Below are 26,400 nucleotides of genomic sequence, written 5' to 3'. Positions count from 1 at the left end.
CCTTAGCTTCTAACTTACTTTATCATTTTGCTAGGAATAAGATTACTGAAAAGGGGTATAAGGAAAATAGTTATTTCTATTCACTTGTACTTTGACTTGTCTTACATTTTATTTTAAGAGGCATTCTCCATGTGCCACAGAGATGACTCAGCTGGTGAGGGCCCTTGTTCTTGGCAGCCTGAGTTCAGTCTCCAGAGCCATGAGATTGAAAGGAGAAAACAAATTCCACAAAGTTGCCCTCTGGCCTCCATACACAGTGGGGCATGTGTGTGCACATACAAGAGTAGAAATAACCTAAGTTTACTTTAGGCAGAAAGGAACCGTTTTCCATAGCCAATAAAATAGCACAGGAATAAAGGGGCTAGCCATGCCAGCCTCGTAACCTGCCTTTGGTTCCTGGAACCTGTGCAAAGATGAAAGGAGACAACTGACTCCACATTGTTTTTTTTCTTAGTTCTACACTATGGTGCGTGTGTCCTCTACACATAAATAAAAAATAAAAATGACCATTTTCCAGAGCTTAAAATTACGAAGAGATGTGAGGTTATGAATAAACGTTATTTTTCATTTTTGTTATTTACACTTAAATGATATTTTCAATGTGTAATTGGCTAATACTTGATTAACACTGTGACTTATTAGATTCTTCTTTTTGTTTGTTTGTTTTTTGTTTTTTGAGACAGGGTTGCACTGTATAGTCCTAGCTGTTCTGGAACTTGCTATGTAAACTAGGCTGGCCTCAAAATCAGAAGTATCCACCTGCCTCTGCCTCTGCTTCTTGAGTGCTGGGATAAAAGGCATGTGTCACCATGCCTGGCTTTTTTAAAAGTTCATTTTAACTTAGTCTTAAACTTAAGGTTTTTTTTTTAATATAAAACATTAAAATTTAAAATTGTTGGTATGAGCTTTTTCCTGTCAACTCTAGGTGGCAGGATTGTACCAGTTTAAGAGTGTTGTAATTTAGTGATGGTACCATTGTATCTTATAAAAATCAAATCATTTAACTATTGTTTAGAAGTAAGGTTTGCTTTTATAAATATTAACAATTTAAAAATAAAGTTAATATTTTTAAAACTCAAAATTAAACATTTTGACTGCTGTTCTCTAGGTATATTATATAGTTTTCACCTACTAAACTTTAAAAATATCTATAGATACTTAAAAGGAGTGTTGAATTTGAAGTCTGGAATTTATGTGTGTGTACGTTTGTCACAGTGTACATGTGGAGGTCAGAAGAGAGCTTGTGAGAGTCACTTCTTCCCTTTTACCGTGTAGAATTCCTGGGAGATGCCTGTAGAGCACAGGTTGTAAGGCTCGGCAGTGCTGGCCGAGTGTAGACTTGAGACTCACCTTCATCATTACCTAGTACCAGAATTTTAAGGAGCAAGAAAGTTCAAGTTCTTATTCTTCTTATACAGTTAATATACTGTAGTTAAAGCAATCTCATTTTATAGTATCATTAAATTATATTAAATGTCTTACTCTGTTTTGTGCTGCTGTAACAGAATATCACAGACTTACTTATAACAAACAGAAATTTCTGTACCACTAAATAATTATGTTTTATTCTGTTCTGAGCTGCTATAACAGAGTATCACAGACTGAGTAATTTATAATGAATAGACATTTCTGTGGTTCACCATTCTAGAGGCTGGAAAGTCCAAGATCAAGGAACTGCATCTGATGAGGGCTTTGTTACTGCATCAAAAATGGCGGAAGGTATCACATGGGTGAGAGAGAGGGAATAAAAAGGAGGGCTGAATTTATGATTTTATCAGAAAATGACTTAAAACACTAAGCCATTCATTTAGTCTTCATTTAATCCATTTTTTTAAAGTCACTTCTTTAAAACTCTACCTTTCAGTAATACTGAATTGAGAATAAATTTTGCAACATACAGCTTTTGGGGGATATTTTTAGACCAAAGTAATTTATTATTGAATTTTTGGTATAAAGAGATCTGTACAAAGAAGATAATCACATGTATTTCTTGCATATAAAATTTGCTGATACTATTTGGATCGATTCTTCTAGAGTTTATGTCTCTCATTCAGTTTATCACTTTAAAAGTGATCTGATTTTCTTGTTTAAGCAGTAGGACTGGGATTTGATTTGCATTTGGCGCTGTGCTGATGTTTGCAGTAAAATGATGCAGAAGCCGTGGTTGCTAAAACTGCTGGTACTTGGCATGAGTCAAGGCAGGGGCACCCAACATTATTAGCAAATTATAGTGTTTTTTGTTCACTGGGTTTAACCTTAATTCAAGGGTGATCCTCGAATGTACCTAGTGAAATTTAAATGGAACAGTAGTCCTGCACACTTATAAAAAAGCTGTGATTGCTTTTATGAACAGCATTTGAATTGTGGCTTGGGTTACTAACTAAAGAAACTTCAAAAAGGAGGAAAGCATTGTGTTTTATTTGAATATCTGTTTTTTCAGATGTCAGTATTTTATAGACATTCTCTTGAAAGAGTCTGGCAGGAAAAGCAACTGATCATATTTTCTGCCAGTGATAAAATATGATTTTTCCTGAGAAAATTAAAATTTTAGAAAGTCTCTGCTAAGATTTTTCTAGCCTAATTCATAGACTGTTTTGATAAGACTTATAAATAATATTAACTAATTTAATACATAAAAGTATTAACAAATGACATACTTTTAAATGTTGCATATTGCGATAGAGTGGGATGTATGCACAACTGTATAAACCAGTGATGGATATTTCCCTGAGGATCAGTGGATGAATAAAAAATTTTATTTAATTTAAAGTATAGATGGATTGATAAGCTTTAAAATAGTAATGCAATAGTATTTATGGATGTGGTTTCCACCTGCAGTATCTTTTAAGAAACCATTTATTTTGGTATGATAGCAAAAAGAAACATATCCAGCTATCTAAAACACTATCTTCTAGCTTTACTGTCTGAAGCTAGATTTTCTTCATCTTTTACCAAACACGATAACATAGTAGATATGTAGATTCAATATCAGAATGCAGCTGTCACTTAGGAAGCCAGATATTAAGTACACTTATAAAATTTCAAGTTTTAGTCTTAATACTTTATTGGGTACATTTTAGAAATAATTTTCATAGAATGTTATGTTTACATAGAATCTTGGCTCTTTCTTGCTTTTTTTAAGGAATTCCTAATTGAAAAAAATGTGTCAGTTTTAATATTAGTGTGATACATTTTGACTTTAGCTTAAAGGCCTTTAAAGTCTTCAGTAGTTTCCAATATGGCAAAGTAGCTCTGAGATGTGTATCTGCTGCTGTAAAGAAACTGGAACTAGTTGGTATCATACTTAATATAACAGTAATTATACTAGTGGTATATAGTTAATGTTTAAACTTCTTGTTTTCTGTACATACTTTTTGCATAATATTTATTAATATGCACAAACTCGGCAGTGATTGATGATGCTTAGCCTTACAGAGATGATACTCCAGTATAGGGAATAATGAATAACGTAGGCATTTAGCAAGGGGAAGTAACTTATCCAAAGTAGAGGGTGGAAAGTGTATTTCAGAGTACTTGGAGGCCATGAGGTTGATGCTAGGACTACAAAGGAACAAAATAAGAACAAAGGTGGGAGAGATTACATAGTAAAAACTAGTAAGGTAGATGGAATGATAAAGCGGGACAAGCAAGCAGGTTTTTTTTTTTTTTTCTTTAAAAGACTTTTTACTTTATGTGTATGTGTGTTTTGGTTTTGTTTTCATGTATGTTAGCATATTATATACATATCTGGTGTCCATAATGGTCAGAAGAGGACTCCTCTACCTCCTGGAACTGGATGGGTGCTAGCCACTGAACTTGGCATGGCTGGGAGAACAAAAAGTACTCAATCTTAACTAAGCCATCTCTCGAGGTCCCAGATTTTTTTTCTTTTAAAATAATCTTTATAAGTTTGTGTACACACACACACACACAACACACACAACACACGCACACACACACACACACACACATGCATGTGCACAATTTTGCAATGGTAGAAATGAGGAGGTCAAAGGATAATATTGTGCAGTTGATTCTCTTCTACCTTTACCTATGTTCTAATGATTGAACTTGGAGAAAGGATTGTTTTACAAGTGTTTTACTTGTTGAGGTACCTTGCCCCAGAATGCTTCATTTCTAAAGAGAATTTTGTTATATTTGAGGTACATGAGAACAGGAACCATGTGTTTGTTGATTATCATTAGACTTCCGTGTCAGTTAAAGTAGTTTGCAGTAGATACTCACATATCCCTTAAACCATTGGATGATTGGTAGGGGCTAGAGTCCCAGAGTATTCTTAGCCATTGGGGGATACTGTTAGTTATTAGGTAAAGACTCAGGGGAGAGCAATTAGGGTACAAAGGAGGCTATCTGGAAGGAAGGAAGGATGGGAGGAAGGAAGGGAGGGAGGAAGGAAGGAAGGACGGAAGGAAGGAAGGGAGGGAGGAGTAATCACCTAGTCAGCAGGTTAGATATTCATAGACAAGCTTATTTGTGATTATTTTCCACCTTTTCAGATTTGAAAAATATACAGTGGCTCCTACAGGTATCTGTAACCTTTGAGCATTTTAGGAAATCTGTGGCAATCTGAATGTAGCAAAGGAATTAGAATTTATTGCACTTTGAGGATTTAGTAGTCCCCTTTAAAACAAATCTGTTAACATTTAAATGCTTACTTTTTTCTTGGTTATATATTTAAGTAGATGCAGAATAATACAAGTTGTATTTAATTGTTCTAAGTACGATTTGTAGTAGCCACTCTCAAAATAGTTGGCTTCTATTTTTATGTGTAATTGTATCACCTTGTTTTCTTTTGACTCAAATACCCAAGATAGGAGCTTCATAGAAGGTTAGGGCCAGGGAATCTAGGCTAATGTAGAATATCTGCTTGACTGTGTAAGGGCCTAGCATCAGGCCCTTACATCAGTGAGGACAAAAGATACTTAATTTAGCTCAAGTTTTGGAGATTGAAACTGGAAGATTGGACAGCTCCACCTTTTGGTAACAGCACAGAGAACTAAACTAAATGCAGCGTCAGTCCTTTCTCATAACAGTTACCAGATAACATAATTATTCCTCATTGGGCTGCATTTTTTAAAGGCTCCTCCACCTCCATATTCCCATGCTTAGGAATAGCTATCTAGCATAGGAGTGTTTGGGAGACAGACCATTTCCAAACCATAGCCATTACAGTACCTTATGAATTAGGAAAACCTAGTAGGAAGAAAGTTTTAATATAAATCAGTGAATGGATAAACCTTTGCACATGTATGCTGGGTTTAATTAGACTCTTTTTATGTTTTAGAATTTTTCAAAGAATATTTTCGCAATTCTTCAATCAGTAAAAGCCAGAGAAGAAGGGCGTGCCCCCGAACAACGGCCAGCTCCAAATGCAGCCCCTGTGGTAAGAATCTGCTTATATTGTGTTTTAAGAAAGTGCCAATTCTGTTTGTATTTTTGTGTTGTAATGTTTACATTTTAAACATTTTACATCAGTCTGTTTTAAAGTTTTGTTACTTCAACATGTTTTAAAGACCCTCTCCACTTTTAGAAAGTTATTTCAGCAGTAATTTTGGGTTTCTTGAGAAATACCTGGGCAAGAGTATGAAAAGGAAGGAGTTAATTAGGAAAAGCCTTCTAAGTAATTATTTTAGGTTAACCATAGCTGGCCTATTTATTAGTTGAGAAAAGTGTAAATATTCTTAAAAATATAAATCATTGGGACCTTTGAGTTTGGACTTCTTGTTTGCTGTCTTTTAGACCGTTCATCTTGGCATGTTTGTTTTTCCTTTGTATCAAATCAAAGACCATAGTCCTTTGATTGTACCTCAGCTTTAGCTCTTCTGATGGTTCACTGAGGTCTTACTTAGAACCCTCCAAACCCTAAATTCATGCATGACATAGAATCTCTATTGAAATTCAGAAATACTCTCTAGTTTGCTATCTTCCTACTTGTTCTCAAGACTTAACAAAGGCGAAAAGTACAAGTCAAATTGATTCAATTTGATGTAGAATTTGGAAAAAATTTGATAGCACTAAACATGGCCTTGAAAGTTATTAGTAATTTCATTCATGATATCATTCGTGGGTAATGTTTACTGATGCTAAATTATTGGTAATATTTGAATGTATTTTTAGTTGGCTTTCTACAATTTTTTTTTCTTTGTTTCTTTTTTGTTTTCTGAGACAGGGTTTCTCTGAGCCCTGGCTTTGTCTTAGAAGTCACTTTGTTCAGATTACCATTAGGGAGAGAATAGTATTTCATAAAGTTATTTAAGCAATTAAAATGCATCTGCTTATAATATTATTTCTGCACTTTTGATAGAAACATACTTGAAATTGTTTTTATTCCTTGGTGTAATGATGGTCATTTTAATTTTTGGAGACAGGGTTTCTCTGTAACAGCCCTGGCTGTCCTAGACTCGTTTTGTAGACCAGACTGGCTGTGAACTCACAGAGATCTGCCTGCCCCTGCCTCCTGAGTGCTGAGATTGAAGGTGTGTGCCACCATGACTGGAGAGATGGTCATTTTCAGACAGCAAATATAATATTGAATATTGATTCCTAGTCATCAATGCCAAGTAGTTTACTTACTACATTCTGTCTTCTGTGCCGTATTGATAATTACAGTTATTTTATAAGTGCCCTATCAGTTTTTCATTGTGAGTGTTAAATAAGTAATACTTAAAGATATTAACTAGCAACTTTTTTTCTAGGATCCTACATTGCGTACAAAACAGCCTATTCCAGCTGCCTACAACAGATATGACCAAGAAAGATTCAAAGGCAAAGAAGGTAAGTTGCTTATCCTGTGTCTTCTAATCATGGTCATGATGAACTTTAGTGGTAGTATAGCGTGATATTTAAGAATAACGCTTGGGGTTGGGGATTTAGCTCAGTGGTAGAGCGCTTGCGCAAGACCCTGGGTTCGGTCCCCAGCTCCGAAAAAAAAAAAAAAAAAAAAAAGAAAAAAAAAAAAAAAGAAAAGAATAACGCTTGTCAGGGCTGGGGACATGGCTCAACAGTTAAGATCTCAACCATCTGTAATGGAATCACATGCCCTCTTCTGGTGTGTCTGAAGTGTACTCATATTTTAAAAAAAAGAATAAGGCTTGTTAATTAACTTCCGTAGTACAAGTCTAGTTCAGTCATCTCTTTTTGTAATAAAAGCTTTTTTTGTTATTGTTGCTTAAATCTAGCCATATTTATTCATTTATGTGTTATCTATAGCTGACAGCTCTGATGAGTAGTTTTGACAGAGGTCATTCTGCAATACCTAAAAATAGTATTTGGACTTTACAAGAACAAAGTTGGTTAACCACTTGTTGTATCTTTGATTCTGGATCCAGGTGGTTTGTGTGTGTCTCAGTTAATTTTTGTGTAGATTTTATTGTTATTTGGACTGTGTTCTCTTATTTCACATCTCTAATTAAATATTTATTAATAGTATTATCAACTTATTTCATAGTTACTTTGGGGATAAACCTGGTGCTAAAGATGAAGTTCCTAGTGTAATATTTGATAATATAATAAACTACTCACAAATGTTTGCTATTATTGATGCTAGTTTTGAATATAAAAAATTTGGGGATGTAAAATGTCATGTGTTAATTTCCCTAACTATGAATGTACATTCATAGTTATGCTCCAAGCATAGACTTGCAGCAAAGTGTGAGAGCTTATTTTGTGACAGCCTGATTGACACTGTAGCTAATATAATTGGGAGCCACTTCTGATAAGCAGAATGTTAGTGAGGTAAACTTTCACTAGTTTCACTTGATAACTTCACTCATCTTGACTGCCCTTAGGAAGATTTGAGATAGAAACAACTGAACATTTGCTATCTTTTTCTGTATTATCTGAAGTCTCTGGGCAACTTTTTAAAAAGGATTGTGTGTGCTGACTTTATTTACCAGATAAAGGTGCCACAGAAAGATAGGGATCCATCTTTTATTCACTTTGGTGTTTTGGAAGGAATGAATTACATAAAGCTCTTCATAGCATATCTAATTTTATAAAGCCCAACTCTAGCTTCTCCAAGTATACACATAGATTCTTCTTGTTTCTACACCACAACTGCAAAATCTTACAGATGACAGACACAAAGGCATATGGACTCTAGTTTGCACAAATACTTGCTGTATGAGCTTTCATAAGAAGATTAGAACATATACTCTATGAAAACAATTTTTCAATTAAATTTCTTTCACTGATAGTCACGTAACCTTGATGGAATTTAAGGAGTGCATATTTTATTTCAATAACATACATACCGTATGTTTATATCATTCTTTCACCTGGTAAAATATTGTCAAACACCCAAATTGACTGCCATTAGTTAATTGACCATAACAAGAGTGAAAGCTAAAGTGGTATGTATGTATAGAGTTAAATGTTTAATTTTAGGGGAGAGAGGGAGAGGGGGAAGGAGCGAGGAAGGAGACAGCATGTTGCACTTGCGTACCTAAAAACTCTTGTTAGAGCACCAGTTTCTACTCAGTGTATAACAATATATCCCTTAGATTATACTTTGGAACCAAAGTTTTTGTAATTTAGGAATTTCCTATTTTATATACTTTTAGTATATAAACCATTTAGTAGCTAGTAGTAAAAATAAGGCTATTCTGTTTTTTTGTTTAGTATTTAATTTTTTTATTTCATTTTTATGTATTTGGATGTTTTGCTTATATGTGTCTGTGCACCACATATGTGCCTGGTGTTCATGGAGCCCAAGAGGGAATCAGATTCCCTGACACTGAAGTTAAAGTAGTTGTGGGCTGATAGTGGGGGCTGGGAATTTTACCTGTTTGTTTTTTTTCCAAACATAGCTACTGCTCATAACTGCTGAGCCTTCTTTCTAGTTCTTTGGTGTGACTTTTTAAAAACAAAATTTGAAAGGTAATCTGAACCAGATTCTATGCAATAAGTGTTTTGGCATTTATTGAATATATTTTTGCAAGTGTCTTAGGATTTTTAATCCTTTGAAATATTTGATAAACTGTATAGTATATTCAAGGCTTTATTATGTTAGTTGTAATGTAAATTGTGATTGAAATTTTAATCTTGAAATACATAAATCATAGTAGATTCTTTGTCTTTGTAGAAACGGAAGGTTTTAAGATCGATACTATGGGTACCTACCATGGCATGACGCTGAAATCTGTCACGGTAAGTTGTTATGACTGCAGGGCTTGTTGGTTCCAGGTGTTTTATGTGAGTAGCAGATGGTAAATTTTTATTCTCTAGCGTTTTTTCCTTGAAATATTTATTTTTAATGACCATTGTAGTGTTAATAGATTTGTGTGATAGATATGTTATTCATTAGTGTTATGCTTTTTTTTTCTTTCTAATCTGAGCAGAATTTATATGTATTTTGACTAATTGCAACTATGATTACATTATGCTGTGTCATTGGGATGTTGTTAAAGATTATACTGGCTATTTTTTAAAAATCTAATGTCTTATGTTCTTTAAAATGTAATTCACTTTGGAAAAATTAGAATGGCACTAGATGTTCAGACTGCTCAATGACATGGGATCAGTCTCCAGATTAGCCAAATTAAATTAGTAAATAGAGAGTAGTACTTGAGGGAATGCTTATTAAAACTCTTGATGGAACCAAATGTTTATATATTCATGAATGATTCAAAGACTTTTAGCTAGCTCATTTGTTTTTTTCTTTTGTTTTCCCTCTTTTTTTTCTTTTCAATCCTTTCTCCTTCTCTCTTTCCGTCTCCTTTCTCACTCTTGTGTCTGATGAGTCCCCCTACACTGTCTTTATGACTCTTTCTATATTGTTTTCATTTGGACTTAAAGAAGGCTTGAACTCCAACTTCCTGAGTAGCTGGAACAGTAGTAGCTATTCAGAAATAGCTTGGCCAACTTCTCCTTAACACTTCTAATTATTATGTAGTAAATGATAGTATTTGATGATGTAAGTCGGGTATACTATTAATGTCATTTTGTATTTTTATATCCTGATGCATAGCCCTTATACTTTAAAAATAATCTATGCATATGCATTAAGTGTTTATGTACTTTAGAACTAAGAACATTACTTAGTTTTGTCCTTGCTTGTGAATTGTCAGAGACTTATAGATGTCACATGACAGAAAATAATAGTTAAGATTTAATCTTTTTTTTTTTTTTTCTTTTTCTTTCTTTTTTTCGGAGCTGGGGACCGAACCCAGGGCCTTGTGGTTGCTAGGCAAGCGCTCTACCACTGAGCTAAATCCCCAACCCCAAGATTTAATCTTTACACTAAGAATTTGCCATAAAAATTGTGAAGAAGTTTGAATTTATTTTTAAACTTCAAATTGGAATTCTATAAAAAATTAGTATTTTGCTAATATATTTACTTGTTTTTAAAGTATCAGATTTGTTTCGTATTGCATTATTGAAACTGTGTATAGGCTTACAAATTCATTCAATAGTTTATTGAGTATTTGTGTTTAGGTGTTCAGTTCTGAATACTACAGGTGAAATTACTTCAAAAAGCCTGCTCTCTGAGGTAGGACTTGAGCAATTCCTGTCAGGAGAGCATTTCCTGAAGGAGCAACAAGATTAAAAGCTTATTTAGTAGACAATAAGGCCAGATTAGGGATCAAGAACAAAAGTAGTAAAAACTTAATATAGGCATCTTATGCCATTTGTTCTTTTGTAACCAGAATGTAATTACTAATAAGGTCTAATTTAAATTCTTTATTTGTTTGCTTATTTATTTGTTTGTTTATATTTTTAAAAAAGGTCTTACTATGTGGTTGTGACTGGCCTAGAACTCACTGTGTAGACCAGACCAGCCTTGAACTCACAGAGATACACTGCCTCCCAAGAGCTGGTCCTAAGGCAATTGCCTTTGTTCCTGGCTTGAGTGACATTCTATGTAATTCAGTTAACTGCTTTCTTGGAGACAGAATTTTTCTGTTGCTGATTCCCAAAGTGAATTGCCAGGGAACTGAAGTTACTTTTAGGTAACCATTAATAGTTAAGGTCGGTCTCTCTCTCTTTCCTCCCTTTCTTTTCTTTTCTTTTCTTTTCTTTTCTTTTCTTTTCTTTTCTTTTCTTTTCTCTCTCTCTCTCTCCCTCCCTCCCTCTCTCTCTCTCTCTCCCTCCCTCCCTCCCTCCCTCCCTCCCCCTCTCTCTCTCTCTCTCTCTCTCTCTCTTTCTTTCTTTCTTTCTTTCTTTCTTTCTTTCTTTCTTTCTTTCTTTCTTTCTTTCTGTTTCATAGCTCTCAGTGCCATGATATTTGTTTTATTATAATAGCGTTTAAATGTAACCAGTGAATTTTAAGTAAATATACAGTGTGAGTTTGAAAAATAATTACACACACACACACACACACACACACACACACACACACACACACACACACACACACAGACTAATAAAAAGGGATTGTTTTGGAATGTACCAAGAAGACTAAAAGTGATCAAATGGATAGTTATGGATAGTTTTATTACTTTAGTAAATATTTTGAATCTGCTACTTTTTGTTGTTGTTGTTGTTGTTTTTGAGACAGAATTTCTCTGTGTTGCTTCTTTCAAGACAGGGACTCAATATGTAGCCCTGTCTGTCCTAGAATTTGCTTTGTAGACCAGGCTAACCTTGATCTCATGGAGACCTGCCTGCCTCTGCCTCCCAAGTACTGGGCTTAAAGGTGTTTGCCACCATGCCTGGCTTTGAATTTGATTCAGTGTTTACTAGACAAGAAATACATAAACAAGTAATGTTTAGATAAGTGTTTGTTTTTAGTTATTTCTAAAACTTATCCTTCCAGTTTAGTATTTTTTCTTTTTTTTTCTGTTTTGAAATTGTCATTTGTGAGCAGCGACAACTTCTTACCTTTTTTCCTTCAGAAATTTTTTTATACTATCAAGACGGACAAGTGCATATTAAATGTAAAAGGATTCATTGCCCACATATGACTTCCTTTCTGTTATGTGTATGATTCATACTTGATAATGTTATTCTTAAAAGTTCTGATATGCTTATTAGTTCATGTAATTTCTGAAGTTAGGATTGATCTACATTAGAATTAATCTTTGTAATTTTGAACTTCAGTATCAGAGTTCTCTTGACACACATCTTAATTTGTATATTAATAATTTTTTACAGTATCTTTTTTCTGTATGTGGTAGACAGGCTTGTATTTTAGTAATCATAGCTCTAAGTTACTAAGACATTTTATATAAATAAAGGTCATGGCAAATATTTTCATAATAAACTATAAGGTATTGTGGAACTTGAGAGATGGTTCAATGGTTAAGAGCACTTGTTGCCCTTCCTGAGGACCCCAGTTTGGTTCCTACCACCCAGGTTTGGCCAATCATACCAGCTTGCACTTACAGCTTCAGGAGATCCAAGACTTTTGTGCACTCCTGCTCTGAGGTGCACATGTGCGTATACCTTTAAGGTACAATTTTGTGTGGTAAATTCTGGTTAACCTTTTCTTTTTCTGAGGTGGGAAATTTCGTTTTTTATTTTTTTTTAAATTGTAATTTGGTATTGGTTTCTTAAGACAAGGTTTCACTATGTGTGTAGCCTCGACTGGCTAGAATTTGCTGTATGGATATGGACCAGGATATCCTCAAACTCTTAAATTATTCACCTGCGTCTGCCTCCTGACTAAGATTAAAGACATGGCTACTACTTTTTTTTTTTTTTTTTGGTTCTTTTTTTCGGAGCTGGGGACCGAACCCAGGGCCTTGCGCTTCCTAGGCAAGCGCTCTACCACTGAGCTAAATCCCCAGCCCCATGTCTACTACTTTCTAAAGGAAACTCACTTGGTTGATCACACTAACCTTGTATTTCCTGGTCAGGGATCTCCTCCTGTCTCAGCCTCCCCCAGAGCTGCTGTTTAGTTACGTACATGTTGCTTCACCTAGCTTCTGGTTGACTTTTGACTTAGATATGTCAAGGTGTACTTTTGGTTTGTCATTAATGACCCCAGAGGCACAAGGTACACAAATGTCCTCAGAGTTCTTTGATGTAGCTTTCCCCCCAAATAGGTTCCTGGAATTCTTTAATGTTTTAAGAAACAATAGATCAAATAGTTTTTTTGTGGTAGAGAATGTAAAATTTTTCCACTAATTATTTAGTTAACATCCCAATCAATATGTTTCCTGTGTCTCCCGGTCCCTACCTCACACAGTCCCTTCTCTATTTCCCCTCCCATTCTCCTCTTGGGTGGAGCCCATCCACCCTTGGCACATCACAGTCTCTGCAGAGCTAGATTCTCCTCTTCCACTGAGGCCCAATGTGGCAGCCCAGTTAGGGAAATGGAATCCACAGACAAGCAACAGTTTTAGGGACAGCCTTTGCTCCAGTTGTTGGGGAACCCACATATGTACAGGGTCTGGGGGAGGGTTGGTCCAGCCTGTGTATGCTCTTTGGTTGGTTGGTCAGTCTCTGAGAGCCCCTAGGGGTCCAGGTTAGTTGACTCTATTGGTTTTCCTGTGAAATTCCTGTCCTTTCTGGGACCCTGGATCCTTCCCCAACTCTTCCATAAAACTTCCTAAGCTCTGTCCAGTGTTTAGCTATGGGCTTCTGCATCTGTTTCTGTTAGCTACTGGGTAGAGCCTCTCAAAAAACAGTTAAGCTAGGGTCTTGTATTCAAGCATAACAGAGTGTCAATGATGGTGTCAGGAATTGGCGCTTGCCCTTGGGATGGGCCAAGTAGGGCTGGTTATTGGTTGACTGTTCCCTTAGTCTCTGCTCCATCTTTGACCCTACATTTCTTGTAGATAGGACACATTTTGGGTTGAAAGTTTTATGTGTGAGTTGGTATTCTTATCCCTTCAGTGGGGGGGGGGGGGGTCCTGCCTGGCTACAGGAGGTGGCCACTTCAGATTCCATTTCCCCATTGCTAGAGTGTCAAATAAAGTCACCCACATATATGTACTTAGTCATCAGGGAAATGCACATCAAAAGGATTCTGAGATTCCATCTTCTATGCATCAGAATGTCAAAGATAAAAACTAAAGCAACAGCACATACTGGTGAGGATATGGAGCAAGGGAAACAGTCCTCCATTTCTGGTGGGACTGAAATCTTGTACAAACATGCTGGATGTCAATCTGGAAGTTTCTCAGAAAATTTGGAATAGTTCTATTCAGGACCCAACTATACTACTCCTGGGCAAATACTCAAAAGTCATTCCACCTTCCTACAAGGACACATGCTTAACATAGCACCTTTATTCATAAATGTTTTTAACATGTGATTATTGGAAGAAAAGAGTGTTCACTGGTGGTTTCTCTGTATTCACTTTTGATGGGAATACTCTTAGAAAGAAGTGATACTACACAGAATTTAGTTACATAAAGCTAGCCTAAAATTATGGGTTCAAAGTAGAAGCGTATTGAGGAAAATTCTTCCTAAAGTCACATATTAGTGCTGTGTTACAATAGTAGGGAGAATCTTTGAAGTTTAAATTTGAAACATAATATTTAGTTATTATGTTTCATACACTTTTTTTAGTATAGTTTGTGAATGGACCCCTATCAACTAGAAAAAAATGCCTATATCTCTATTCCTCATGCTTGGGATGCAGAAGCAAGGAGGATCACTGTAAACTTGTGATCAGCCTGGTCTGTCTAGCAATATCCAGGCCTTTTGGAGCTGTGTAGTAAAACTACTGCTCCAGCACCACTGTCAACCCAAACAAGGAAAACAAGCCCCGTGGTTTTATTATATAGTAATTAGATACGGTAAGGATCATTTTTCTTTCTTCCTTTTTTTAAATAAGGTGTACTTAGAGTTTATTCTTGTTCATAGGAATTTGGAAATTTCATATTGAATCACTTTTTTGCCTCTGGTCTAGCCTATTTAAGGTTATGTAGAAAGGTTAGAAACTCTGACAACTATTTGTTCCATTTTTGTTTGCTTTGAAACAGGATCTCTACACAGCTGTGGATGTCCTGGAGCTTGATAATGTAGATGAGGGTATCCTCAAAGTCACAGAGACCCTGCTTCTGCCTCCCTGGTGTTAGGATAAAAGGCATGTCCTAGCAAGGTGGCAGGCACTCTGCATATACTTGAGAAAACGTTTTACACCATGATATTGTACAAAGTTGAAAACTTTTCTTTAACCTATTTATTTGGATTAACTCCAGTAAGGAATAGTAAGTAGTTCTTATAATAAACATTGTGAACCATTTTCAGATAATAAATATAAAGTGGAGGTAGAATGATAGTACCACTTTTTCAGGGTCATTAAAATTCAGTATCTCATCCAGGTTGTAATTCCTAAAAGCCTATAGACCTACATAGCTTCTGTGTTTTTATAAAATCACCTTTATTATTCTTTGTTGACTAATTGGTTCTTTTCTGCTTACAGTGTTTCGGTAGTATATACTAGCAGTGATGTTCTGGATTTGAGTCTAGTTCTCAGACCAGTCAATGTAGAGAGGTTAAAGTCTTCTTCCTTTTGGGTTACTTGAACTAGGCAGGCTGACTTCCTTCCTTCTTTTCTTAAATAACCTTTTGGATGCCTCCTATATATCATGCACTCTGATAGATCCCGAGACAAAAAGAGATGAGCTAGATTCTTGGAAAGGAGTTAGTGAGTGACTTGAAAATATAATTATAATGAACAAGAGGGTAGAGGTATATTGAGGAGGTAATAACTTGAAGATGAAACTTCATTTGATTAGGTGTGAGGAAAGCATGAAAACATAAATTGAGCATAGTGGACAAAAATTAAGATTAAAAGCTAGCTCTGTGATGAAAGGAAGAACATGGAAAACAGAAAGGTTTAAAAGATTGAGTTAATTGTTTTGTGATTTGTCTGTAGTAGAGTATCTTCTCAGAATTAGAGTGGCCCTGTGCTCTCAAATGCCAGCACATTGCTACACATCTTGTTAACTATATGCCCAAGCATTTTTTTCTGTTGATCTAAAATTTGCCCCAAATATATGTTATGAGAAATCTGTTATAACTTCCAACTTCTACTTCTTACTTTAAGAGTGTCATAAATAATCTATATATTAGTTTTCTTTTATGATACTAGGTATACAATCTCATGAGAGAATAGCCTCAGTGGTCTGAGCTGGGTCTGCTTTGTTTCTTTTAGATTGTCAGAGGACTCCGCAGTCTTCTGTCTAACTGTGTTAACACCATGGTAGCCCCAATTGCTTTTAAATCCTGATCTAAATAAAGCATGTGCCAGGTGGCTAAGGAGAAGCCAAGTACTTTGGGATCGCTAAAGTGTAAGGCTTTGCGGTCAGTCCTGTCATTGAGCCACAACATTTTGTTTTAATTCGGTAGTAAAGTCATAGCATTGATATCACAGTTCTGTTAAGGATTTAAGAAACTGTTGAGTAGTATGTATGCTGAGGAGCATAATGTTGAGCATTCCAAGTTTGACTTACATACAGTATTGAACATAGCTTTATTGATGTATTTACTATTACTTGTTCAATTACAGTTTTTATTTAGTGTTACCAAGAGTAGCTTATTTAAGTATTAAGAGAATGCATTTTTCCCCTAAATCCATGAGGCATTTTTTTTTTAATAGTCGTGACTGCTTATACTGTAGCAGAGAAGGTAATTGTAAAGGAGTTTTCATATAAATTGATAACTTAGGGTACCTTTTTGTATTCACCTGTTAGGACCTAGATGTATACAAAGAATTGTCATATATATACATATGTATGTATATATATCTTGAAAAATTTATAGTATTTAGGACTTTCATATGTTGTAGAAATATTACTTCCACATAAGAAATATTTTCAGACTGATCTGTTATTATATTACTTGTGGATATTACACTTGAATTAATTTTTACAGCATGATTATATATTTCAAGATGGTTGTGAACAACCATGTGGGTGTTAAGAAATGAACCCAGATCCTCTATAAGAGCAGTACAGGATCTTAACTTCTGAGAAATTCCTCAAATCCCCATATTTCTTAAGCTCTTAAAAGTTAACTTTATAAATTTCCTGGCTATTACATGAATATTAACCCACTAATATTTAATCTTAAATATTAACACACTAATATTTTATACATGAACTTTAAAATTAGACTTGCATTTTGACAGATTGTGCTAAGAAGCCATCACTAAGTTTTACGCACAGTATTTTTTGTATTCAAAATATGCTTCTGCATAACAGTTTCTCCTCAGTTTTTTTCTAGCAGTAAGAGCTTTGTAGATCTCTCTCCCTTTGCTTTATTTTGCCTTTTTTATTTTTTTTTAAATATTGTGACACTGGCTGTAGGTTTGGCCCATATCTTGATAAGAACTTTATTATGATTTATTGGTCTGTTTGTTTGAGCATATTAAGCATTAGGGTTTTTTTGGTGTTTGTTTTTATTAATGTAAAAAGGGCTGTTAACTTCCTTTGGGTTTTGTTTTGAGGTTCAAATGTATACATGAATACCTTGGGAACTGTATTGTCCTCCTCAGGGTTGTTGGATTGTAGGGCAGAATTTAATTTTACTTATTGCAAAATTTGTTTTCTCATGCATACACAATACTGTAAATTTCTACTTCTAGTGCATAACTTGTTCTTTTTTCTGATTGACTGTTATTTAGAGTGAACACATACATTGTAAGTGGGTACTAATTTCATTTTATGAATACCTTCTTTAGGTAGAGAGTTTAAAATCAGATGTGTCATTGCATATTTTTTTAACATGATCAGCATTTAGGTAGTAATATACTTAAAGGGAATGGACTAGAGTAGACTATAGTTACAAGTATCAGGCAATTTCAGTGCATATAAAAGTTTTATAATGTCTTTTAGATTATATATCTTCTGGGTTTTATTGAAAACCCATTTGTTCGTTTACTAATAAGATTGCTTAATCAAATTCAGTAGTAAATATTTCTTTACTCAAAAGTACCTCTAAATTTTAGAGATGTCACTAACAGTACAGCATATCCTTTAAAATTAATCTAGGGGCTAGAGAGATGGTTCAGCCTTTAAGAGTGCTTGATGCTCTTACAGAGGACCTGGGTACATTTATGAACATCCACGTGATGGCTCGCAATCTTCTATAACTCTAGTTCCAGGATATCCAATGTTTACTTTTGGCCTCTCTAGCTACCAGGTATGTGTATGGGCCACATATACATTCAATCAAACCCATACATGCTACAGCTACATATGATTTCCAGGGATTTCACAAAAATAGTCTTTAGTTTTCTTATAATTTTTTTTGATTGATAAGAGTTTATTTTTTTTTCCTATGGGATTAACATACTTTTTTTTTCACTTGGATATTTTATTTATTTACATTTCAAATGTTATCCCTTTTCCTGGTTTCCCCTCTGCAAATCCCCATCCCCCCCACTTCCCCTGCTTCTTTGAGGGTGCCCTCCCCCCCATCCATTCCAGTCTCCCCTCCCTAGCCTTCCTCTTTACCAGGGCATCAAGCCTTCACAGGACCAAGGGCCTCCCCTCCCGTTGATGCCAGATAGGGCCCCTCCACTTGTTCAGTCCTTCCCCTAACTTTTCCATTGGGGTTTCTATGGATGGCTTTGAGCATCCCCATCTGTATTGGTCAGGATCTGGCAGAGCCTCTCTGGAGACAGCTGTATCAGGCTCCTGTGAGCAAGCACTTGGCATCAACAGTATTTCCTTATAATGTTCTCTTTTTATCATATTATCACCAAACTTTTAATTTTGTTTTCTATTTCTTGGCATTGACACAGCTTTAATTATTTACTTTGAGTAAATTTGATACAAATATTAAATACATATCAGTGTTAAATTCTAATCCATAAGTCTACATTTAGGTTACTTCTTTATTTTAAACAACATGGAACTTCTTTACTATTTAGGAGAATAGATATTAATGCTTAGTATTTCTATTTCATGATTGAAGATCTGAACCATTTTGTTCATGTGACAAAATTTAGTATATTTAATGATGTGCTTTATAAGACTGTTAGATAGATTTTGATATTTTGATGGCTGTTGGCTGAGTTTTAGTATGCTGTATCAGTTTTCTAGTGTTTGTAAATTAATTTAAATCTTCAATAAATTTTGTCTTTTGTATAAGTCTTGCCTTCAAATTATTTTATTAATATTTTGTCTTAGTACTCATTGGGTTGTGTGCTTAATTCATCTTTTCCTTCTCCCCTCCCCCATCTTACCCAACTACATTTTATCTTTAATTCTAAGTTTTGGTTTCTTTTCCAGGTCTTTTTCTTGGTGGATGTTTCTTTTAGTGTTGTTCTTCTTGTCTTTCCTGCTTCTCATGTTCCTCTGTGAGTGACTGCTCTCATGTTTATTTTAACTATCTGGTTTAAAATTCTTAGTGCTTCTGTTCTGGACAGATCTTACAATTAGAAGCTAAATTCTTGGAAGTTTGGAATACTGCTTGGGGTTTTTTTTTTTTTGTGGACAGATCGAAGAAATTTATTTGAAATATTTGTAAATGGAAACTATTTAAGATCTTTTTGCTTTAGTTGGAAAAGGATTTTTATAGAACTGGATATTTTTATAGTTGAGCTGATATTATAGTGGTCCTGAGATAACTTGGTCTTTGCATTTAGATTTCTCCAGTAGTATGTAAGATGAAATAAAAACATAGCTTGAAGAAGGCCATTTTAACTTCTTACAGATTATGATAAATTAATCTTATCTTTTGTTGTCATCTACAAATAGTAAATTCTGGAAATCATTGATCCTGTAATCACTTTTCCAAATTTGATACTTTTAGATAGATGGTTCTGTTCTTTCGCTTATGTTTCTGTTATTATGGTCATTTTTGTTGCGAGTATTCTGGAGTTAATTTTTGGATATATTTAATTAAGTTTTAGAACTAAAGTTAAGCCAGTCTTTGATCTTAGAACTCACTAATTTTTATCTTCTGTTATTGTTATTAAACAAAACCTCCCTAATTCAACTTTTGATGTGATCTTATGATTTCAACAATGTGTCCTATAAAGCTATACAAAATATTATGTAGTGTCCTTGGGGGTTAGATAGAGTGACAGAGAGACCCATCATTCTGATAATAAATCTGTGAATACATTATAATGTATCATAAACTGTGATACAATATAAGAATTACTGTGGCATTAACAGAAGAAACTTGAAGAACTTAACTTTAGACTGAGTGTACTGGTTCCTGCTTGTAACCTCAACACATAGGAACCTGAGGAAGGACCATGAGTTTGAGGCCAGTTGAGCCACACAATGAGGCCCTATTCATCTCTTCTGAAGCTAAAAGGAGACTCATAGCTCTATAACGTGAGGGTGGAGTAGTTCATACAGTGATTGCTTAGCATCCGAGGCTCTGGGTTCAAACCTTAGCACCGCAGAGACAGAGCATCCCCAGAAAGCTAAACGAGCAATACCTTTTCTTTAGCTGCATTACACTGCAAAAGATGATCTTCAAATAATTATGTCAAATTTGGAGATACCTATGATACATAAAATTACTCAGTTTTTTAAGTAACCAGTACTTTGTGGTGTCATTTCCTTTAATTAACCATTTGAATGGCTTCCTCAGCATTTACCATTGTTCCTTTTCCTTCTCTCTGATGTCTCTCCAGATAGAATGTATTTCTCCCTTAGATGCATAGATAATTTAGTTCAAGCACTAATATGTTTTCATATTCTGCTTCATCTGTTTAAGAACTGTTCCTTAGGTAACTAAAATTTATAATGTAGATACCCAAAGGTGTGACTTAACCAGAAGAGAGGATAGAAGTTGTAGAACATTTTTGCTTTAATCTTTGTGTTAGTCACATTAAATTGTGTTAATTTCTAAGGACAGAGAGAGGCAGGAATCTTTTTCTGGATTCCATGTTTTGATCCTTCATACATACCAGCTTGATAAGTGAATGGGTTAGCTTAAGTACTGCCTTCTTTAACTCAATTTCAGTGGTACAAAGCACTGCAATTTGTTTTTATATCATGGTATAAAAGACTCACAATGTACTCAGAATGAATATAAAAGCCATATATAAATTATAAATTGAATATTACTAAAAGTATCACAGAGTACACCTACTACACAGCTTCATGATAGCAGCATTAAAAATATTTAAACCTTGGTCCTGTGAAGGCTCCATGCCCCAGCATAGGAGAATGCTAGGGCTGTGAGTGCGGATTGGGTGGGTAGGTGGGGGAACACCCTTATAGAAGTGCAGGGAGAGACGGATCTGGTTAGGGGTTTTTCAGAGGGGAAACCAGGAAGGGGGATAACATTTGAAATGTAAATAAAATAAGTAATAAAAAATTTAAAAAAAAATCATCAAAAAGCCCCCCAAAAAAGGATAAAAAAATATTTAAACTCGAAATGTTTATTTGAAAGATGTGAAGCTTTACCATAAAATAATGGTAGTGTTTGAAAGATTATTCCTAAGAACAATTGAATTAGACAAAGTTTTGTTCACATTTTACTCTCATCTGGTGGTATTTCACAAATTTCATTTAATGAACTATTCTTAGTAATGTAATGTGACTTCTCTTCCTCCTACCTCTCTTCTTCTTTTTTTCCCACATACATAAAAATAATGCTGATATAAGTGTGGTAGAGGTTGCCTCATACTTCAGTTAAGTACACTAATATGTTTTTCCTGTACAAGAAATGCATTCTGTGACAGGCACCAGAAGCCTTCACTCCTTCCTTACTCCAGCGTGCTAACTAAAACAAGATGAAAGCCTGGTGTTTCTGTATCCCTTTTCATTTGTCTCCTTTATTTTGTGTCACCTGTTTACTGGCAAGTAGGCACATTAATGATTCGAGAAGTGTCTGTTTCTACGCAAGTGATATCTCAGGTGCAAGGATGAATTGTTCATAAACCTTCAACGACTTTGAAGAACAAGGTGGAAACGTGAAACAGACTGTTTTCAGGATGAGAGCAGGATCTGTGATGGGAAGACTGTATACACCCTGGAACAGAATGTCTTCTAGGAACCGGATTTGTCTGGTTGGGAGTGACAGTGACTATTAATAGATTAATAGCTTCTTGTGTGGTAGGAGTTGATATAACCCTTATCATTATATGTATATCTCTTAAGCTTCCCTAAGTCTTCCTTTTTTTTTTTTTTTTTTTTTTTGTTGTTCTTTTTTTCGGAGCTGGGGACCGAACCCAGGGCCTTGCGCTTCCTAGGTAAGCGCTCTACCACTGAGCTAAATCCCCAGCCCCCTAAGTCTTCCTTTATTCCGGTATATACAGCTATATCAGAACTCTGAGACCCAAATTTGAGGTGGATTTCTTTCTCTGTTGGTATTCCCAGTACTCATTAAGTTTACCAGAACAGAGAAGTAGGTGTAGCTTGTGGTTGCTTTACCTGGGATTTCTGTTCTAAAACCCCGGTCACCATACTGTTTGTATTGGTCTCTTGTATACGTTATATTAGTTCTTGTCCACGGAAATATGCAAGTTATCTTTTTGCATAGTATGAACTTTACATTGAATTTTGTCTCTGTAACTTAAGTTTTTTCATCAAGAAAGTTATGAAGTCTGTAGAAAAAGTAATTTCCTAAGCCACATATTGTTTTAGCTGCTCTTTCAGAAGTGTTATCATTGCTGACTTTCTTTTAGAGATGTGTGTACTAGATGGGTCAGATGAAGAAAAATGGATGGTTTTAATTAGTGATCAAAGTTGTTGGCATGTGACCATAACAACAGAAGTTATTAGTAAGGGTAATTTCTGGTCTTTCCATGTGGTCAGTAGCTATGTATCGAGAGTGTTGAGAAAGCACTCATGGTTTTAGTGGCACACACCTTAACCCTAGCACACACGAGGCAGCCTGAGCTGCATGACAACTTTGAGAATAAGAGACTAGAAAAGGGGCTTAAATATATTACTAAGTGTTCATATAGTTATAGACACTCAATTAACTTTAAGATTTTACTTTGAACTTCAAGAATTTTATTTTTGTAGAAAGTAAATTTACTGGTCCCCTTTTCAGTGTGTAGTAATTGCTGTTTGCACTGATAGCTGCGTGTTTGTGTGTGTGTGTGTGTGTGTGTGTGTGTGTGTGTGTCTGTGTGTCTGTCTGTCTGTCTGTCTGTCTGTTCATATCTGTGCACACTTTAGTTTTTTTTAATGTTGTATAGGGATGAACAGATCTCTGATAATGAAAAGTTTTAAACAAAAACTTGAAAGACCAAACTTTAAGAAAAAGTGGAGTAAATGCTAGATCATTCCTCTTTGCTCATTAATTTCTTTCTTTCTTTCTTTTTTTTTTTTATAGCATACAGTTTATTTAGGGCATGGGAAGGGAAGTTGGAAAGGGAGTAGAGGCAGAGAGAGAGAGAGAGAGAGAGAGAGAGAGAGAGAGAGAGAGAGAGAGAGAGAGAGAGAGAGAGAGAGAAGAGTATAGAGGGTAGAGGAGTAGAAGCCAACCATGAACAGGTGGAGAAATAGGAGGGAGGGAATGGGGAGAGAAGGGATAGAGAAGGAAGAGGGGAAGACAAGAGAGCAAGAGCAAGACAGTAAGAGCTGCTCATTAATTTCTAACCTCACACATTTTACGTTGTATCATTAGAGTTCTGTTGGTTCTGCCTCAAAAAGATATCCTTATTTCAACATCTTAGCTCTGTTAAATTGCAAAGAGTAATAAAACTTAGTTATTTTGAGGTTCGGCTAAAGATAAAAATGCTAGACAATGTTTAGTTTTGCATTTTATTTTTATTTATTTATCTACTTATTTATTTTCCCATCTAATACCTTGCTATCAACTCAGGCCAGCTTTGATTTCATAGTTCTGCCTCTTCTGCCTCCTGATGTTGGGGTTAAAGTCACGAGCCCCTCTGCCTATTTCAACTTCTGGTCTTTAACAGACAAACTGTTCTTGAATTCTTTTTTACTCCAATTTGTTCATGTGGTAGAGCAGCTGTGGGCATGGTCTTAGATTTTGTGAAACCCCACAGATATTAGAAATGGTTTTATTACTGTAAAGTCTCTAGTACTGTGTCTTTCATCAGCTAATTTTGGCTACCATCAAGAAGTAAGCAAACCAGAAACTTGGAGATATTGATACAATTAAAGAATATAGTGGCTGAAAATACATAAACTGTAATAGTCTTAAGGATTTGTTTGCAGGAACTGAATACATACACACATACATAAATGTATATATACACACATACATATTTGTGTACATATTTTATATTTTTAATTTTTGGCTTAGTTATAGTTTTAACCAAAGTATTAACTGTTTCATTCTTCTTTTTCTTTGTTATTTTTTTGAATCCATTGTTGATTTCTTTGTATTGTATGGACAGAATTCTTATTGACAGTCATTTTGATCTCAGAGTTGTACATGTTTCTGAGTTTTATTAATTTGTTGCTGAAACCCATTTTATTTTAAAATAAATTTTATTTTTATTGTCTATTAAACACAATGTTATAATACATTTATAGTATATCTCTTACTGTAATGAGATAAACTTACACATTAGTCATTAAGTAGTTACCCAGATATCTCATCTTAGGTCAATAGGGCACCTCTTGAAGTTGAGACCTAAACTATTTTGACTTTACTTCATTTCTTCTTCCCTTGATTTCTAGCCTACTGATATATTTTCTACTCCAGATCAGGAATAATTTACCATTTCTGCAAAGATAAGTTGTTGCTTTTTAAGGCAGTGGTATGTAGAAACTTTAACCTGAGCATTGGAAGTTTTCACTGGGATGACGATAAGCCTGATGGCCTGAGTTCTGTTTTGGAAATTACATGGTTGTAGGAAAAACCCCAGCTCCTACAAGCTCTCCTTTACTTGCTGTGGCATGTGTCTAAACACATATAAGCACACATAGAATAAATAATTTAATTAAAAAATTGTTTTTTGAGACAGAGTCTGTCTGTTCCATAGCTCTAGCTATCGTGGAGCATCCTGTGTAGACCAGTCTGGCCTTGAACACCTAGAGATCTGCCTGCCCACCTTTGTCTCCCAAATGTCTTAATTAAAAGTAATTTAAAATGTTTTACACCATTGAGGCTCTATTGTCTTTCAGTATTTCGGTAGACAGAAGTTTCTTTTGAAATGTTAGATATAATATTTGCTGTTTCTGATATAATCCTGAAATCGAAATATTCACTTAAATTCTCTGTATCATAGACAAACGAGTTCCTCTGATGCTAAAAAGGAGGGCTTGTGCCCCTAAGTCCGTGTCTCCTGTGCTTCCTTCTTGCAAGCACACTGACTCCGTGAAGAGCTCTGGCCGCTCCTCTGGAGGACGTAGGTTCAACACCAGCACCACACGGAAGCTCACAACTCTCTACCTCCAGTTCTAGGGGATCTGTGGCATCAGGCATGCACATGGCGCACATATATGTGCATGCAGACAAAATACTCATAAAGTCTAAGAAGTAAACCTTTAAGAAAAGATACAGTATAAGCCTAAATGATACTCACTGACTTGAAATAGGCAAAAACATGAATAAAAAAATAGCCAGCTTTCATTTAGATCATGAGTCTTCTGTGTGGTTGTAGAATATGACCTGTATACCATTGAAAATATATTTTCGTATCCTGATTAATTGATAGGGGAGTTTAATAAGGCCATGTTTCACTTATTTCTAAAGTTTGCCTTTTATTTATTTATTTTGTCTTCTTTTTGAAATAGCACTATTTTCCTTTGGCAAATCTGGAACTGCTGGGCTCAAGTAGTTAACCTGTACGTCATCTTAATCAAGTAGCAAAAGTATAGTATATATAGGCAGACTTCACCATACCCCGCTTGCCTTTTAATTTTGATAAAAATTAGTTTTGCTTAGTTATAAATAACTCTTACATTCCTCTTCATTTTGGATTCTCTGACTACAATGTCATGAATTAATAAAGTAGTCATTAAAAATTCTAAGAGAGTAGGTGCTTGAGTAATTAATACTGAACTTCATATCATCTGGGATCTATTTTTTTCCTTTAAACTTTGTTTGTATTTCATTCACTTTTCATTCACTTGTGTGTGTGTGTGTGTGTGTGTGTGTGTGTGTGTGTGTGTATATAAGTTCCACGATGCACATTTGTGTGGTCAGAGGACAACTTGTGTGAGTCACTTCTCTTTTCCATTATATGGGTACCTAGAAAAAAAGCACGGTAGTGTCTTCAGTTTGTTTGTTCTTGAGACATAATCTCTCTATAATGCTGCCCTGGCTGTCCTTGAACTTGCTATGCAGTCCAGGCTGGATGGAACACCTGCTTCTGCCTGGGCTTAAAGGTGTGTGCCACCACTCCCTGCTAGTCTTAATCAGGTGAGTTGGTTTTGACCCCGAGAACTGGTTCAGTCGGTAAATATATGCACTTCCATATTTGTCTGCTACAATTATCAGTTGTGAAATTTCTAATTGTCACTCGCCTACTGTTAACAGATGTAACCCAGGGCCTAAAACAGCAGTGCACAGGGTTTTCCAAGTTGCCACTCACCAATATTTGCAAAGGGGAAGAAAAAAACAACTGGGGGACCAAATGTTCTT

At 35.2% G+C, this 26,400-nt stretch overlaps 1 protein-coding gene across 1 annotated transcript in view; it reads left to right on the top strand.

Moving 5' to 3' along the window:
• Cdc73 (cell division cycle 73) overlaps positions 1-26,400 on the top strand; it is a 92,423-nt gene that overhangs the window by 24,278 nt on the left and 41,745 nt on the right. Inside the window, 3 exon segments of the mRNA NM_001024769.1 lie at positions 5,306-5,404; positions 6,717-6,795; positions 9,104-9,168. Coding sequence (NP_001019940.1) covers positions 5,306-5,404; positions 6,717-6,795; positions 9,104-9,168 — 243 coding nt within the window.

This window comes from Rattus norvegicus, chromosome 13, assembly GCF_021556685.1.
Source record: "Rattus norvegicus strain SHRSP/BbbUtx chromosome 13, alternate assembly SHRSP_T2T, whole genome shotgun sequence".
NCBI classification, from domain to species: domain Eukaryota; kingdom Metazoa; phylum Chordata; class Mammalia; order Rodentia; family Muridae; genus Rattus; species Rattus norvegicus.
This window is presented reverse-complemented; position numbering and strand designations above follow the sequence as displayed.